Source organism: Protomyctophum parallelum, assembly GCF_964188405.1.
Source record: "Protomyctophum parallelum genome assembly, chromosome: 11".
Taxonomy (NCBI): domain Eukaryota; kingdom Metazoa; phylum Chordata; class Actinopteri; order Myctophiformes; family Myctophidae; genus Protomyctophum; species Protomyctophum parallelum.
The window spans coordinates 22,669,833-22,685,747 of NC_139707.1; the positions used below are offsets into that span (position 1 = coordinate 22,669,833).

The 15,915-nt window shown below is 41.4% G+C and overlaps 1 protein-coding gene across 2 annotated transcripts in view; it reads right to left on the reverse strand.

Moving 5' to 3' along the window:
* Positions 1 to 2,474: 2,474 nt before the first annotated feature.
* Positions 2,475 to 15,915, reverse strand: part of stk39 (serine threonine kinase 39) — a 37,452-nt gene continuing 24,011 nt past the window's right edge. The window contains exons 15-18 of one of the 2 annotated variants that reach the window (XM_083776626.1): positions 13,121 to 13,173; positions 11,804 to 11,872; positions 11,274 to 11,338; positions 2,475 to 2,647 (exon numbers count right to left, since the gene is read on the reverse strand). In XM_083776626.1, the coding sequence (XP_083632752.1) occupies positions 2,573 to 2,647; positions 11,274 to 11,338; positions 11,804 to 11,872; positions 13,121 to 13,173 (262 nt within the window). In that variant the 3' untranslated portion in view covers positions 2,475 to 2,572. Of the gene's footprint in view, positions 2,648 to 11,273; positions 11,365 to 11,803; positions 11,873 to 13,120; positions 13,174 to 15,915 lie in introns of both variants that reach the window. The other variant, XM_083776627.1, reaches the window with a different exon arrangement.

A 15,915-nucleotide genomic window follows, 5' to 3' on the forward strand; every position in this document is an offset into this window, starting at 1 on the left:
TTCGTCTTTGTTGAACAGTAGCAGTGGAGGAAAACACGAAACATTTCACTGAATCAATCATATGAATTTGCTGGTTTTTGCATTTACTGTGTAGATGCAATAAATTTTCCATTTTGAGATTACTTTCCTAGGCAGGGTAATTATCGGTGTCAGCTGCTTGCTTCTCATTAAACCAGCTACTGTTCTTAATGTATGTTTATGTCAACAGCTGTTTCTGCTCATCAACATTGCTGGGCATCAATAGAACTACAATATCATGTTGTGCAAGTACTTCCAAACTGTAACAAAGGCCGTTAAAGAGTGGATGTATTATGCGTATTTGCATATCAGTACTTACTTACTGAAGAGCTGCTGTTGAAATATGGGGGGGGAACTTTTATATTTTCTAGAAGGTGAATGGCTTTAAATGGCCATGTTTTGATTTCAAATGTTTTCTTAAGTTTATAGTATTATAAGCTATTGTGACATTTACTGTGAAAGCATCTATCCCAGAAGGGATTGTTGTTATATTGTATGTTTTTATATTAAAAAACACATACTTGTATTAAAGGTTAAACTATGCCTTTTACTTTCACCAATTCCCTCAATTGTACAATTTTGTTAGTCTCAGGTTCGTCTCATGTTTAGCCAATTACTGTATTTCAAATAAATACTGTGAGAAAGAGCCCAATTTCAAGCAAAAACGTAACCATGTGTTCAATCAATAACCAAATAGGCCATGCATACTTTAATAGCAATTCTTTATTTGTTGCTCCTAGGCAGAAATTTGAAATTGGCTGATTACATAGAGAGAACAGGGATAATATGCTGACATGGCATACAGTATACATACTGTACATAGAAAACACAATAACTTGCCTCTCAAAATAAAGAATTTAGTACAAGTTAAATTCACTACTTCAGTACTGAAAAAATAATTTAGAGCTACTGGACTTGTTTGGATTAACAAATGGCTCGTGAACCTTTCAGTAGTTACCTTTGGGTTTCATCTGCAGATACATTGTCATACAGTACTGTGTGTGTGTGTGTGTGTGTGTGTGTGTGTGTGTGTGTGTGTGTGTGTGTGTGTGCACGTGTGTGTGTGTGGGAGGGGGTTATTGTAGTGCAGCAAAACAGTAGTAGAAATTGTCATGAATTTGTCTCCTAGCTCAGTTTCCGAGACTGCATCAGCCAAAGCTGATTACATAATAGAGGCTCTGTTATGGTTTAGGTGACATTTATCAGATGGTAAAAGCATACCATTTAGAATCTACTCCCTGGTCTAAGCATTAGCTTGTCAGGTGCATATATACTCTGCCCAAACATATTTAATACCACGTCCTCTTAACTTGAGGATAGTTTATTTTGAACTGTATCAACTGCTGGAATTTAATGTCGTTTGAAATGGTTATAAGCAAGTTCTGCTCTTCACGGTCTCACACATGACCTACTTTTTCAGGCACAGAAAATGAACAAGGCACCTTGAAGCATCAACACTGTCATTGGAATGATTTGCAAATTATACATGGGATCATTAAAGTCTCGTTTTTCCTCAACTAAACTTTAGTTACAATTCAACAATCATCCCTTCTTGTCATGGGCATACATTTACACAGTAGTATAGTTCACTCTCTTTTAAGACATTCATTATATTATGAAAATGTGCTTTTTTCTTTAAAGTAAAATAATTCTTACATTCTGAATGCAGGATGAAATACAGACCGCTGGGAACATCTCAAATAAGTGGGTCTGGAAAACAAATTTGGTTTTCACTGTGGCAACAAAACAGTGCAAGGAAACAAAACAAAATACATTCTCGTTTCAATAAATAACAGCTTGGCTGGATGTAGAGGTAACATTTAAAGGAATACTCCACTGTTTTTCTTCATGGCTTCATCAGTAGGAGTAATAATACTGTGCTGAGCCCATCAACACTCTGTGCAGCCAATCTAAAGCACTGTAGAACTACAGTCATTCACTCCTCCGCAACTAGGGTCAATGGTGTCCAGAACCACGCCCTTACAGTGAATTATGGGTATTGTAGGCTCAGACAGCAAAGCTCCACGTTCAGAAACATTGAGAAACATCTTCTTAGCCAGTATTATATATGTAATCACAACGTTTTTTGTGTCGTTTGAAACATTTAAAGTGACAAATGAATTAATTTAATTAATTTCGAACACTGGACAATTCCTTTAAAACAAAAATATATAATAATAATAATAATAATAATAGTACACATCCAAAGCTACATCTTAATCACCTGCTTTCGCCACCTGAGTACATCTTTAGTTTCCTCTGGCCTTAATCCTGACCCTGGGTTGTGCGCTGGCCGGTGGAATGTTGTATAAGGTGGTAGGGTATAGGTTAACGGCAGCAGAGGGGCGGTGTGCAGGGAGCAGGATTGGAGCTGTGACTGGCAGAGTCTGCCCTCGGGGCAAGAGGAAAGGCTAATGTGCGTGTTCGCGGGGTGGATGTTGGAGGCGGGGGGGGGGTGGTGGTCGTTGTGAAGGGTGTGGCATGGTGCTTTCCTCAGTCCATCTGCCCCTGAACTGTCCTCCGTCTCACCTGCTCTTCAGCCACAGAGAGTGCATCAGCTAAGGCTGAGTTGGGCGAAGCCGATCAGCTTCACTTCGTCTGGGATCTCCGTGTCATCACAGCCGGAAGCCTGGGATGCGGAGAAAGAAAGGCATAGGTGGGGTCACAGGGGGCTCACGGGGCTTCAGGTCACATCCTGTGACTCTCCCTTCCATCAGCAAAATCTAATCCTCCCGACATCCGCAGAACAGCTGTGCTGTAACAACTGGGATTAGCCGATGGCTTCAACCTACTTACTGTGGTAAGCTTATTGTTTTGTGGATTAAGGCTTTTTGAATCATTTGATCTTACATTCAGAAACTTTGAGATCAGCCTGGAAAAGTACAGTATGTTTTTGTTTCGTTTTTTTTTGTTTTTGAACCTCGGGCCGGCACGTCTAGCTATTGAAGGCTGCCATGATGGGAAGATGCACTGATGAATAAATTGATTAATAAATTGTCTCACTCAAATTCACATTTATACAACATAAAAAACTATGCATTGTGGAAGTACAGTACGTAAGAGTCTTTTTTGATTTTCTGTTTGTACATGTGGTGGTGATGGACTGGTGACTGTGGTGAGACGTTTTTATATAATGGAATTTAGAGGCACGCATGTGTACACACTACTACACAGAACCACACTCCTCAAATAGCTAACTCAAGGCTCATACATAGTCTGGATTTACGGTGGTGGGGTGACCACCGAACTACAACATGACGTCACGAGCCGCGGTGAAGAGCAAACCACCGCCACCGCTCCAGCCCTTCTCTCTGTTTTTACTCACCACCGCTCAACGTTATTTCAGCTCCGGTGGTAAGGTGACCACCGCTCCACCGAAAATCCAGACTATGAATAGGCCTTTACTCACCTACTAGAAGTTGAATAGATGTCACAGTCTATTTCTCTAACATTCTCTCTTTCATTCTCTCTCGCTCGTGCATTATTATGCGACCCATCCCATAGCGTGTGATTAATGTGATTTGAACCTCTGGCGACGTGCAGCCGTTTCGGGCAGGACAGGTGGCCTAACCAACCTTTAGTGATTGCTAGTGCAGCGACAAAGAACGCCCTCCCTTGCCAGATTCTCATCCAAGAACACAACCAACTGTATTTGTTGGTCGACCGACCAAGCCACAGTCGTAAAGGAATCAAACTGCAGTCTCCATGGCGGTGAGCAGGAACTTTACCTCTGCGCCACCCAGTCGCCCAAGAGTAGTTACATTATTTTGAAGGTTTAGGTGACTATACTGTAACCAACAGGATTATTTAGCGTAGCCTACTATGTTCTATAAATAGCAGAAACAAACATAAAAGGAAAACAAACTTTCAAAGTTGGCAAGGAAATAGCTATGAGATGGGTTGTTTAGGATTACTGCCAGTTTACTTTTAGCAGAGTTCACCCCTAAACTTAACAACTTACAACTTCTATTTTATTGACAGTTTCACCTTCCAGTGACTGCATTGTCTTGCTACATTTTGAACTAATTATACTGGTCGGTTGCTTCTCACAGAGGCCATATTACAGGCAACATGCATTCAGAGTTGCCTGAGTGGTCCCTGAGAGCTGATCAATATCACTTATTCACTCAGCTATCCCCCTGTGAAAGAGTGTGAGCCTGATGCCTGCAGGGCCTCCAGCAAAAAAAATGCAATTCATTGAGCAGCTGTACTGAAATCTAGTCCAACATGTCCCAAGCAGTGGTCCACTGTCCACTAGTGGTCCATAGCAGAATTACAAGTGAAACATCATCTTAAAATACGTTCAGTGTGGGGAAAACAGCTTGAAATGAATTGAACTGTCAACAGCTTGATTAGAAAAATAGCAAATAGCAGATCTACTAGCTCACAACACGTGATGCGACACGTTGTGAGCTTGTAGATCGAAATATGCTACTGGATCAGAACTAAAAAAGATTGAGAAGCACTGATCTAGTCCTACTTAGAAAGCTTACTGCGAATGCTCTGACCTCTCGTTTAGTTTGGTCGTAAAAGCTGCTCGGCTGGTACCTACACATTAAATCGTCCCAGTGAAAATATATGGATTGTTCTCCAAGCGAGGATAATTATTCTCTATGTCTGGGTTTTGTGTGACGCTGCAGACATAATTCTTCGTTTGGGTGAGGAGTCTGCATGGGAACAGAATCGAGTGCTGAATGAACGGCAGTGCCGTTTCTACAGTGTTATGAGCTAATTTTGATATTTTTAAACATTCATTTCAAGTGAAAGTAAATGTGGTTAATGTGTGTCTGTGTGTTTTATACATTTTGTAACCAATGAAAACTGAAAAGACTAAATATCACATTGGATCCACTGAAACACTGTTTCTTTTTCCCTGTTTCCTGAAAAGTAACCATTTTGGACAATACAAGGTTTTCGTCCAACGGTGACGATATGAAAGACAGAGAGTGTTGATAACTACTCTATCTATCTAGCGAGCCTGCCACTGCCCTGAGCCTAGCTGCAGCCTGGCTCTCCTGAGATCCCTCCACCTGTGACATTCACCAGCTGCTGATGAGATGAACATGGCAGAAAGGTCTGAATGAGGTGTACTGTAACCTGACACACAGATGTTGTTTACCCACAACCCACAGCAGAAACGCTGCTGCTGCAACACTCTCAAGTATTGTCTCAGAATTTGGACTGCCTTTACATGCAGAGGATGTCAATGACATACAGAGGTGAATGCAAGGAAAAGACACACTGTGCAGATAGATAGTTTGCCACCTGGGGCTCACCTGGGGCCCACTTGGGTCCCACATAAAATTGCCAAGGTGGGGCCACCTAGGACACTTAAAACCCACATGGGCAACCCAGGTGAGAACCATCTGGTGCCCGCTGACATTTCTTTATGGGTCCCATATGGGTAACCCACCTGGCTCCCACATAGGTAGCCCACCTCTAAACCACATGGGACCCACATTGGCGTGCTGGCTGGGATAGTGTGTCTAATAGATAATATCAAGCAACAGAAGAAAACGTAGTAGAATCCATGTGTGTGACCTATGTAATTAAGTGTTCCTGTAAATTGTGTGTTTTGTATGAAGCTGTACAATTAGCCCTTCGCTAAATCCCACCCCAAAAAGCGATTGTCCAATGCCAATCCAAATAGTTTATCAACTGTTGCTATGCATGCAAGTCAAGCTTTCACCACCTCATAGCTGTCAATGTTATTTTGCATGGCTGTGTTGTTGAACATTTACACAGCTTAATGTCAGGAAAGTTACACGACTGACCCACCCAGGTGATGGCAATAATACTAATTACCGTAGTCTTACCATGCAACATGAAAACTCCTGTCGGGCGGTCGTTAAAAGATGATTTCTCTCTCTGTCATTTCCTCGTATTTCTAGTTTATTTAAATAATGTCATGCATATTTTCCCAGTGCATAGTTTACTGCAGGCCTGGTAGACTATAGCCTGAGCTAACGTGTTAGGTTTCTGGTCTAGAGGGGCGGGTCGCGGCTCAGATTTGCGCACGCCCTGATTGGATCTCATCGATCTGTCCGTCACCCCCGGCCCCTCCTCTCCCCCCTAGTGCAGCGCTACGTCACATAATTTGGAGAGACGCCCACCCGGAAGGGTTGACTCCACTTTTAGACCAGAGTGGCCAATGCGTTCCTCCAGGCTTTCAATTTTTGCACCAACAAAAATGAAAGCCTGGTACCGAGGCTAGGTAGACTAAGACATTTTGAAGGTTTGGCTTCTGAAATGATCCATTATTTATACTAGCCCTTACCCGTTGTGAGATATTTGCCGTGGGGGGTACTGCGCCCGGGTGCATTTGTAATTGACTAATACATTTGAGTAAAATAAAAGTGATTGGTGCAGGCAGTAAGGAGCTACAGCAGTCACAGTGACACACAGACAGACACACACACACACACACACGCCGACAGACATTGTTAGAATTATAGTATGATGATGATGATGGAGAAATCGCATCATTTAACATGCATCTCAATGGGTGAGAAGAACAGCTTGACCCGTCTCTTCACTGCTAATGTGCCTATTGGACAAGGACCGGTTGGGGAGGAACTTAGCGAAGGGCTAATTCTGTACGTCTCATGTATTTGTGTTATGAATGCACCTACCGATTCCTTGAGGAATCCAGCGCAGCGATAGTTCATTACGACATCATTCACTAATACCGGTAGTTCATTCATATATATACTCCCACTAATCAGTCTGTCTGTTTTCTCATTTGCTTCAAGCCAACTCACACACACCCACAGTACATCAGGCGGTTCATTTAAAGCAGAAATAACAAGCATTTTAAAACTGTTTTTAATATTTAATATCATATTGTTTATGTCCCTCAAACTTATTTCTAATGGTTTGAGCCTCAATCATCACTCTGATATAACCAGTCCTTGTCATTTCTTTCTGGACAGTTTTAGCTGCAATACCACAATGTCCTGAGGTGGTGGGGGCGCTGATATGCAGATTACTTCATATTTGAGTCATTATAATACTGATGCTTGATAAAACCAGGCTTGTTTCCATTCCATGCCAGCTTGGAAAATCAACAATGGCGGAAATTGTAAACAAAGTGGAAATGCAAATTTGGAACTAAAGACTGAAGAATAGGAGGAATTATACAAAGTAGGGTGACATTGATGACATCACGATGAGGACAAAATCAGTTGAGCTGTTCCTGAGAGCAATTTCCATTAAAGCACCCATATGATATGAAAGCCTGATTGTTCAAAATTGGTTATTTGTGGGGATAAAAAACACATACTAGCGTCATGTCCAGGGGGTGTACATGTACATCAAGGGTTGGATTGGGGGTAAGTCCCTGCGACATACTAGCGTCATGTCCAGGGGGTGTACATGTACAGAAACAGGAGATAGTTATGGCTCGACAAGGCTACTTATGTGGTATCCAGTTCTGTAATGGGTGATTCTGTGATTATAAGTGATTTATGGATTGTTCTACAGTATATGTGGTATCATATGTATCTGGCTGTGGTATATATGGCATACAATTGAACTTATGTTGTCATGTAATGTCTTTATCTTGTACTCTGCTCTAGGGGATTGTTGTTGATATCAGATTCTGTGTCTTGTTGCACAGGTAATCTGTAATATCACATGAGCAGAGCCACACCGCCAAACTAAATGCAATAGCTTTGCAATAAATGGTAGTGGTCAATCCTGAGCTGAGTTTTAATGGACAAATAAAGTATAAAATGATCTACCCTGCATTGTTTGTCACATGCTCAGGTCGGGTGTTGGTCTTTACACATTTTATTTGCTTGTGTATGGCATGCATGGCTATTCATCCTAGCTGTTCTAATTCGACCGCTCCCATCAACAACCTGTGTTTGCTGCAGATCAGATGGATTTAGTTTGTTGCATGCTTCCCTGTGTGGAAAGAAACGAAGATGTGGGCCTATTTCTGAGACACTGAAACAGGCCTCAGAGAATCTAAATTTAGCTACTGTAGGTACATTCATTGCAATAAGTGTAACATTTAGGTCAATGGTTCCGCAAGTGGGGCCCGGGACCCCCAAGGGCCCCTGGGGGTGGTTCCAGGGGGTCGTGTTAAAAAGAGAGAAGTCTGCACACAGGCTCAGCTCCACAGTGTTTCATTTATCTAAAACAACGACATCCACTAAACAACGTTTTGGCCATAGTAGGCCTTCATCAGGTGACAGATGTGCGCAACCTAGTAGGCTGCTCATTTTTCACCTGGTTCCAGGGGGTCCCCAGCAAAATTAATGAAGCATTAATTATAGTATAGCATCAATCACTGTGATGTCACACTAACAACATTCACTTCTGCATTAATTATAATTGCATACACAGGGGTGTAGTGGTTGCACGCACGTGCCAGCCATTCTCATCATTCTCATCACTCATTATGAGCCATTCAATGTAGCGGGAATGACTGACTAACTAACTAACTTGTACATGTACTCATCAAGCCAAGTAAAATTAAACGGAAATCAAAGGTCAAACTATAATTAATATTTGTTCACATTGCTCACGTGGGGGTATATGTCACAAAAATGTCGTTCCAACTGTAAAAAATAAATCCCCACTAAACCCATTGAGTGACTACACTGGACTTAGACATCATCTACCCGCAACATAGACTGTAAAAAATATGGACAAAGCGTTCTCCGGGTCTAACATGAACGTAAAATGAAGCCTGTTATTGTAAGACTGTAAGTCGCCATCTTTCTAGATCCGTTTTGGCCCAGCTGGCCATTGGCTGGCTCCGTTTTGGCCCAGCTGGCCATTGGCTGGCCCAGACAACGAGGCGGGACTTCCCCCCTTCTTCTCCGTTGGTTTTTATTTTGACTCGAGTGGGAGGGGAATCCCGATCATAGACTGTAACGGTAGCCACGCCCCTCAGAACATACGCGACTTTATGGTCATTTTTTTAATTAATGGGACCATAATTCTCCAAAAAGAATATTATGACATTAGAAAAGAGACTTTAAACTAGTGACTGGAAGAAGAAAGTATTCATGACTATGTTTATTAAGGTAATACAGTCTAGGTGAAGTTTGGCCCAAATACATGGACCTCTATGGGGCTATGGGTTTTTCTGGGTCCAATGACAGCGCCACAACAGGCCATTATATGAACTTTCATTTCCTTAGTGGCTTCACAAAATATCTGTCTGACTGCCCCCCTGACCCGCAAGCAAAGAAGACTTTTGTCTATAAAGGCTATTTGAAAATAGTCAATCTGCAAGCTCACAACACGTCACTTAATTTTGTATATATATATCTTTTTGTAACATTTTAACAACACAAATCTTGTATGGGCCGTCCCTGGCACAAAATATTTCAGATCCATGGCCAAATAAATAGTAATCTGGGGGTACTTAACTCCCTTCCTTAACTTCCATAACTTCCCTGATGCTGGATATCTTATTTTGAAGACCCCAAAATTCACGACCTATGAACCGGAAGGGAAATCGTCTAGGCTAATGTTAACCGTGATCTCTTTATAATAGTCACCTTCCCGGACGGTTAGCTAAAACGTCTGGGCACATAGGCTGCCAAGCCAGCCGGACAGCGTGCGGCTCTCCCCCTTTCCTGTCTGACTACTGTTCCCTATCAATAAAGGCATATAAAGTCCCAAAACAAGTCTTTAAAGAATATATATATATATCAGACCCGTCTGAACTGAGTGTTGCTGTTGGGGTGTCTGACTAGTGGGTGTCTGACTAGTGAGTGTCTGACTAGTGGTTGTCTCACTATTGGTTATCGGCTCTTAGCTTCCCAAACTAACTCAACAGCACCATACAGTACAGACATAGGGAGGGACAGACATTGCTGTTCCTTTGAGTGGCTGCACCACTGTAACAGAGTGGTCCTCTGTTAATTATTCTGCACAGCATATTGGCACTTTATTAACTTGCACAGTTGTATTTTGCAGTCATGATTTTATTGTTGAATACCGTTTCCTGTTTAGCTGAGACGGCCACTCAGCCAACGAGTTCCACCTGGGGAAATGCTTGGTGATTAACAAACATGAGGGGCAAGTGCAATGTGGGTTATAGATTCAATATGTTTGGGAAGTGCAATAATGTGGAGTTCTATTGTTGAGGTTTGATTGAATGCCTAATGATTGCCTGTGATGTGTTTCAGTAGGATTGGGCTGGACCATGTCAGGATAGCAGGGGGGGGGGGGGGGGGGGGGGGTTAAGATGTGCTGTTGTGATTGATTATTTATGTTGTAGTGTGAAGGACTTATTATATAACTTGTATAGTTCATGTACTGTAGTTCACAGAAACTTGTAACATTTGTATGGTTTAAGGTTATTTATTTATATGTATTTATTGTATGCTTATGTATGTATTTATGGTATGTTTTCATTTGAAGACACCCTGTAAATGGTATAGTCCATTCTCATTATCTCCAGCTGGGTATAAAATGCAGCCATTTTGCCAGTGAACTGAAGTCTGTGCTGGGAGTAGAGAGCTTCCTGCATTTATGCCAGTTGGTAGTGCTCCTTTGGTGAATAAACATACCATTGGTTAACCTTTACCAATGCCTCTGTACTCTTTCTCCAGCCACTACGGTCATTCCTACAACCACTCAAAAAAAGGTCACCCGAAACGTTAATATTGTAACCGCAAGGCAGCAACGCTTTAGTTAATGAGCTGTGAATCGTTTTGATGAAAACAAATCACACCCGTGTAAAGTGAGGGGCGCTCTTATCATGATACATCATCATACTGTACATCATCTAATTCCGGCCAATCACAATTTGTGTCCTCACCTTCGTCTTCAATTTTTGTGTTTACGCAATGTTTGTGTTTACACAAACACTAAAAACTGTCCGTTCATTGTCAATGGCATTCAATGTTAGTGTTTTCACAAACACTCACAACTAGCCATTCATTGGCATTAAATGTTTGTGTTAGGACAAACACTCAAAGCTGGACATAGGAGGGGCTAGCGCCCATCAAAAACTCAATCTGGCAAAATAATCTGAGATATAAATGTTTTAAGATTTCAGTTAGCATGGCAGTGGACGACGGGGAAGCATTTTACTGACGTACCATAACATAGCCGAAAGTCAGTAAGTGAAAGTTTGAGAACCACTGATTTTAGGTGTTGGTCCTGCAGAAATAGAAGCAACTCATCTCAGTCTCTATGGCCGTGACATAAAAAGAGCAAAACATGTACGGTCAACTGGGCTATCTTAAGATGGAAGGTGTTGTGGCACAAATCATCTGGAAACTCACCAGTTTAAAGGTCAATACTTTGTAGGTAGCGGGGTCATCTACAATCTTCTGAAGGTTAGCAGCAACTGCAACAGTAATATAGAGACACCTTCTGAAGGGCACACACACATACTATACATTCATGCCTCAATACAAAACAACTTGTATTTGTGTTGACAACCCTGACAATCTCTATCGCTCATAAATAGTCATATTATCTAGTTTTAACTTTACACAGTACTGTAGAAATACGTTCAGAGATTAATCTCATATGAAGTCAGTTATATAATATGTGATGTGTAAACACATTCTGTTGATGATGATGTTGTTAATGATTATAAAAATGCACTGTATACTATACTAAAATAACTGATTACACAAATTAATTAATTTTAATTAATTGAAAACATGAATCAGTCCTTCGTCTCCTACCCATGGTGATTTATCACTGAATCATTGAATGTGATTCACAATATACCATGTAGGCAAAAGAAGCTAATGGTGTACATTTAAGCGACGGCATTTACAGTTTTACACAAATCAACAATTACCAATCGAAACATCTTGTCCACTGACAAGACCAGCTGAAAACAGCTCCTGGGAAACACCATCGGCAGTGTCTGTTCAGGGAATATAGAAATTAAATTAAAAACAACACAAGTATGTATGATAATAGACAACACCATTGGCATTGGCCATAGTCACACTTAATGAAGCCAAACCAAAATCAGATTTACTTTTACAGTATGTATGTACACAAGATGTAACAATAAATTACAACCTTGAACCTTGAGCAGTCATTTTGCTCTTACATCATAAGCAGAATAAACTGTGGGAGAATGGATCCGAAAAGATAACAAAGTAGGAAGCTCCTCAAATGCAGCTAAATGTGTATTAGTGCTATTAGTGCACAGAGTGCAAACAGCAAGGGATTCAGTATGCACTGCAGTATGCTGAGGAATAATAATAATGCTACCTGATGTAGAACATTAGTTCGAATAGCATTTCCTGGGCCACTCGTACTATAATGCCAACAGTCTACTCTATTCAGTATTTAAGTCCGACGTCATGTTGTAGTGCTACGTTACGTCCGGGTCCAAGTGGCACCAGCTCCCGTCCGCATCCCATTGTAAATAGAACATCTAAACGCGTGAATCTTTTTAAATTGACGTTATTTTTCAGAAAGGAAGCCATAGAGGGTTAAAATGGGTCTTAATGCTTCCAACTCGAGTAGAATTATTAATGTTTTGTACAAGTGTCCATGACAACAAAAATATATGATGTGGAGTGGAGACAATAAAGACTATTATTATCATCAAAAGGTTTTTTTTGCTCGGTAAAATATTTCGGGGGATATTTAGAATGTGTGCAGGCTTGAGTATGTTGAATCTAGTTTGCATTAATGAGGATTTAGTTGACACAATAAAATAAAATGGCGATAGTATTCCATGTGGGGCAGACGGCCTGTCACAGCCAGATTTTGGAGAGCAGCGCAGCTTTGTTGTTGCGAGGAAAGCGGTAAAATGAGACTTTCATGGTTGTTTTCGTCTCAGATTTAGTCCAACGTAGCGTCACAGTATAACTCCATGGGGACACAAAAGCAGGACCCGGAAGTATCTCAGGAGGGGGCGCTCACGTCACAGCTAAAATACTGAATTGTGTTTCTTGATTTTAAAGTGCTGTTTAGGGCTGCAAGTATCCAGTATTTTCTTAGCGATTTGAAGAAGCGAAAAGCGAGTTTAAAAAAACAATAATTTGATTTTTATATATAAAAAAACTTGAATAGATTTTTTTATATATAATTGACAAGCTCTATTTAATACTTTGTCTTACAACAGTGTGGCATCCAGCAGAGGCTGAGCTCTTACCGCGACCAGGAGTGAATTCAAAGCGGATGTCATTCAGTTCTTTTCTGGAGTTCCTGCGGAGGGTGACATAAGAGATAAGAGTGTGAAAACAATACCTCACGTGGCACATTCTGCATGAAGAATTCCTCTATTTATATTATGTCTCTCAACACTTCACACTCACACTTCCTCCCCGGTACCGGGGAGGAAGTGTGAGTGAATCCACATTATTAGTATGGCCAAAGCCAGGCTAATACAGTAGGTCACTGCCTGGTTCTCAATGTGGGTTCCAGAGGCCCCCAGGGGCCAAATGGACCCTTACTTGTAGATTGAGATTTAAGTATCACATGAGGGTCTGTGGGCCTTTAAATTAAAACGGTTGATGGATCACTGCTATAAGTGATGTTGCCACACGGCAGGGGGTTGGGGAAGCAGGGGATCATGGCTACTGTACATGTGCACTAGACAGACACGCAGCGCCGCCATGTGATCTAACCACTCTGCTTAAGAAGAGTGATGAGGAGGTGAAATGTCCCAGCTGACCTGCCTGCACACATTTAACACACACACACACACACACACACACACACACACACACACACACACACACACACACACACACACACACACACACACACACACACACACACACACACACACACACACACACACACACACACACACACACACAGGTCCCACGTGCAAAACAAAAGGGTGTGTGTGACACTGTTGTCCTTTGAAGTTGAAGGACGACTTCACCCATTGTCAACCTACAGTATCTTCATATAATTGGTCCTCACTAATGCTCATGATAATATTAAACCTGTGTCAGAGGAGGGCTGTGGACAGTTCAGAAACTAGTGACATCATCGTTGTTTTTCAAACAAGATTTTATTGTATATATTGTTTTAACCTAAGAACAATGGCTTCCACTGGTAGGCGGGTTTCTGAACTGTCCACAGCCCTCTTCTGAGGCACAGAGGGGATAGACAAAAATTGTGCCATATTGTAATAAGAATTAATGAGGACCAATTATATGAAGATATGTTGAAAATGGTTGAAGTCGTTCTTTAACAAAATGTGTTGTGTGACAACAATCCACAGCCTTGGAATATAAATTGGATATACCTGTATACAAACATAAATCACCCTACAGTACTGAGCTCAAAGTAGGTAATTGGTTATGTCAGGGAGCTATCATGGGAAAATTATGGGCATTAAACTGGTCTGTGAAAGCCTTTATGATAGTGTGTAAAATCTGCCTACTGTAACAGAAAAAGCAAGGCTTTGACCTTCATAAATCTTTAATGAAGTATGAATGACTTTATATAATCCTGCAATCCCTGCGGCAAGCTACAGCTGGATTATGAATAGCCTTATTCTAAAAGCCTAATTTGTACACTTCATCGTGTGGCTATGTTGCTTGCTGAAAACAAATACAAATTAATACGATTCAGAGGCTAACTAGAACCACCAGGAAACTTGTAAACTTGTTCGTGACGCCATACAGAGACAGTAAAGAGCATTCCACACCAAGTACTATAACTATAAATATGTAGTTTTAACCAGAAACGTGTGCTCCTCGAAGCGCATGTCTCCACCAGGTTTGGTTGCCCGCAAATGTCAGTCATAGCCAATCAGAATTGGATATGAAAAATCAGACGGATACATCTTGATCATATGACTTAGTAGTACTAATACTAAAAAGTGTTGTGGGCCTAAAGGTTATAGAACTACCATGAGCCTGATTTGGAAATTTGGAGTAGACGTTTTTCTCTGGGCAACTGTTGCAATGCGAAATGTTGTGAGCTTGGAGATCTGCTATTATCACCCCAGAATAATAACACCCAGGTTTCATGTGGTTTATGCTGATTTATGCGTCGTGCAACACTGTCAAGCGCAGAGAATAGCCGATCTGCTATTTAAGGTCTGCAACACTGCCATACAACAACAGAGCATACATTTAGCATTACACTGTAGTCCTCCCCAGAGATCAACAGCCATCAGATGACATCGTACAGTGTTGGAGCATTACGGCATTAGGAAGGAACTAGGATCGATAAGAACTGTTATTCAAAGGTTAGGTTTAGGGATCGCCTCAGTGGTGTCCGATTAGAACTTCAACGAACAGGTGTAATTGCAATGGTGGTCTTGGTGAAGCTATGCAAGGTATCTGGGTTGTAAAGCCAGATACCACATGAAACCTGGGTGTTATTAATTTGAGGATTATAGGACTTCATACCACTCCTCCAAACGTGTCATCATGTTTCCCTTCTCGTGGGGGGATATAATGTTATCATTCCATCAGAGAAAAGCTAAGTATACACCTTGGCTGAACTCTTAGCTCAAAAAGCATGTGGGATGACTCTTTATGCCCGTATTGCCCGATGCATCGGTCAATTGGAAGCTTACCCCAATTCTTTGGAGGGTAAAGTGTTTGCAAATGCAAATGTGTCACTTCAGGATTGCACTGTTACATACTGAATGTGCAAATCCAGAAAGGGTAGGAGAGATCTGCACAGCAGTGCATTACAAAATGTCATCATTCATCAGTGGTTCCCCACGGGACACCAAGTGATGTTTGTCAGTACAAAGCATTACGGTCTGTTGACAGTAGGACTGATCGCTATGTTTAGGTAAGCAGGCTGTAGATCTTTCTGAGCACATTCAGCCCAATTTGAGGTCAAGGACTCAAGGCCAAACAAACAGATGGCCCACTGTACAGAAAACACACAGGTGCCTTCTAAATTCTATATCACAATGACGAGAAAGCAATTTCTCTACACACTCCAGCAAACACAATCAATACAAGTCTG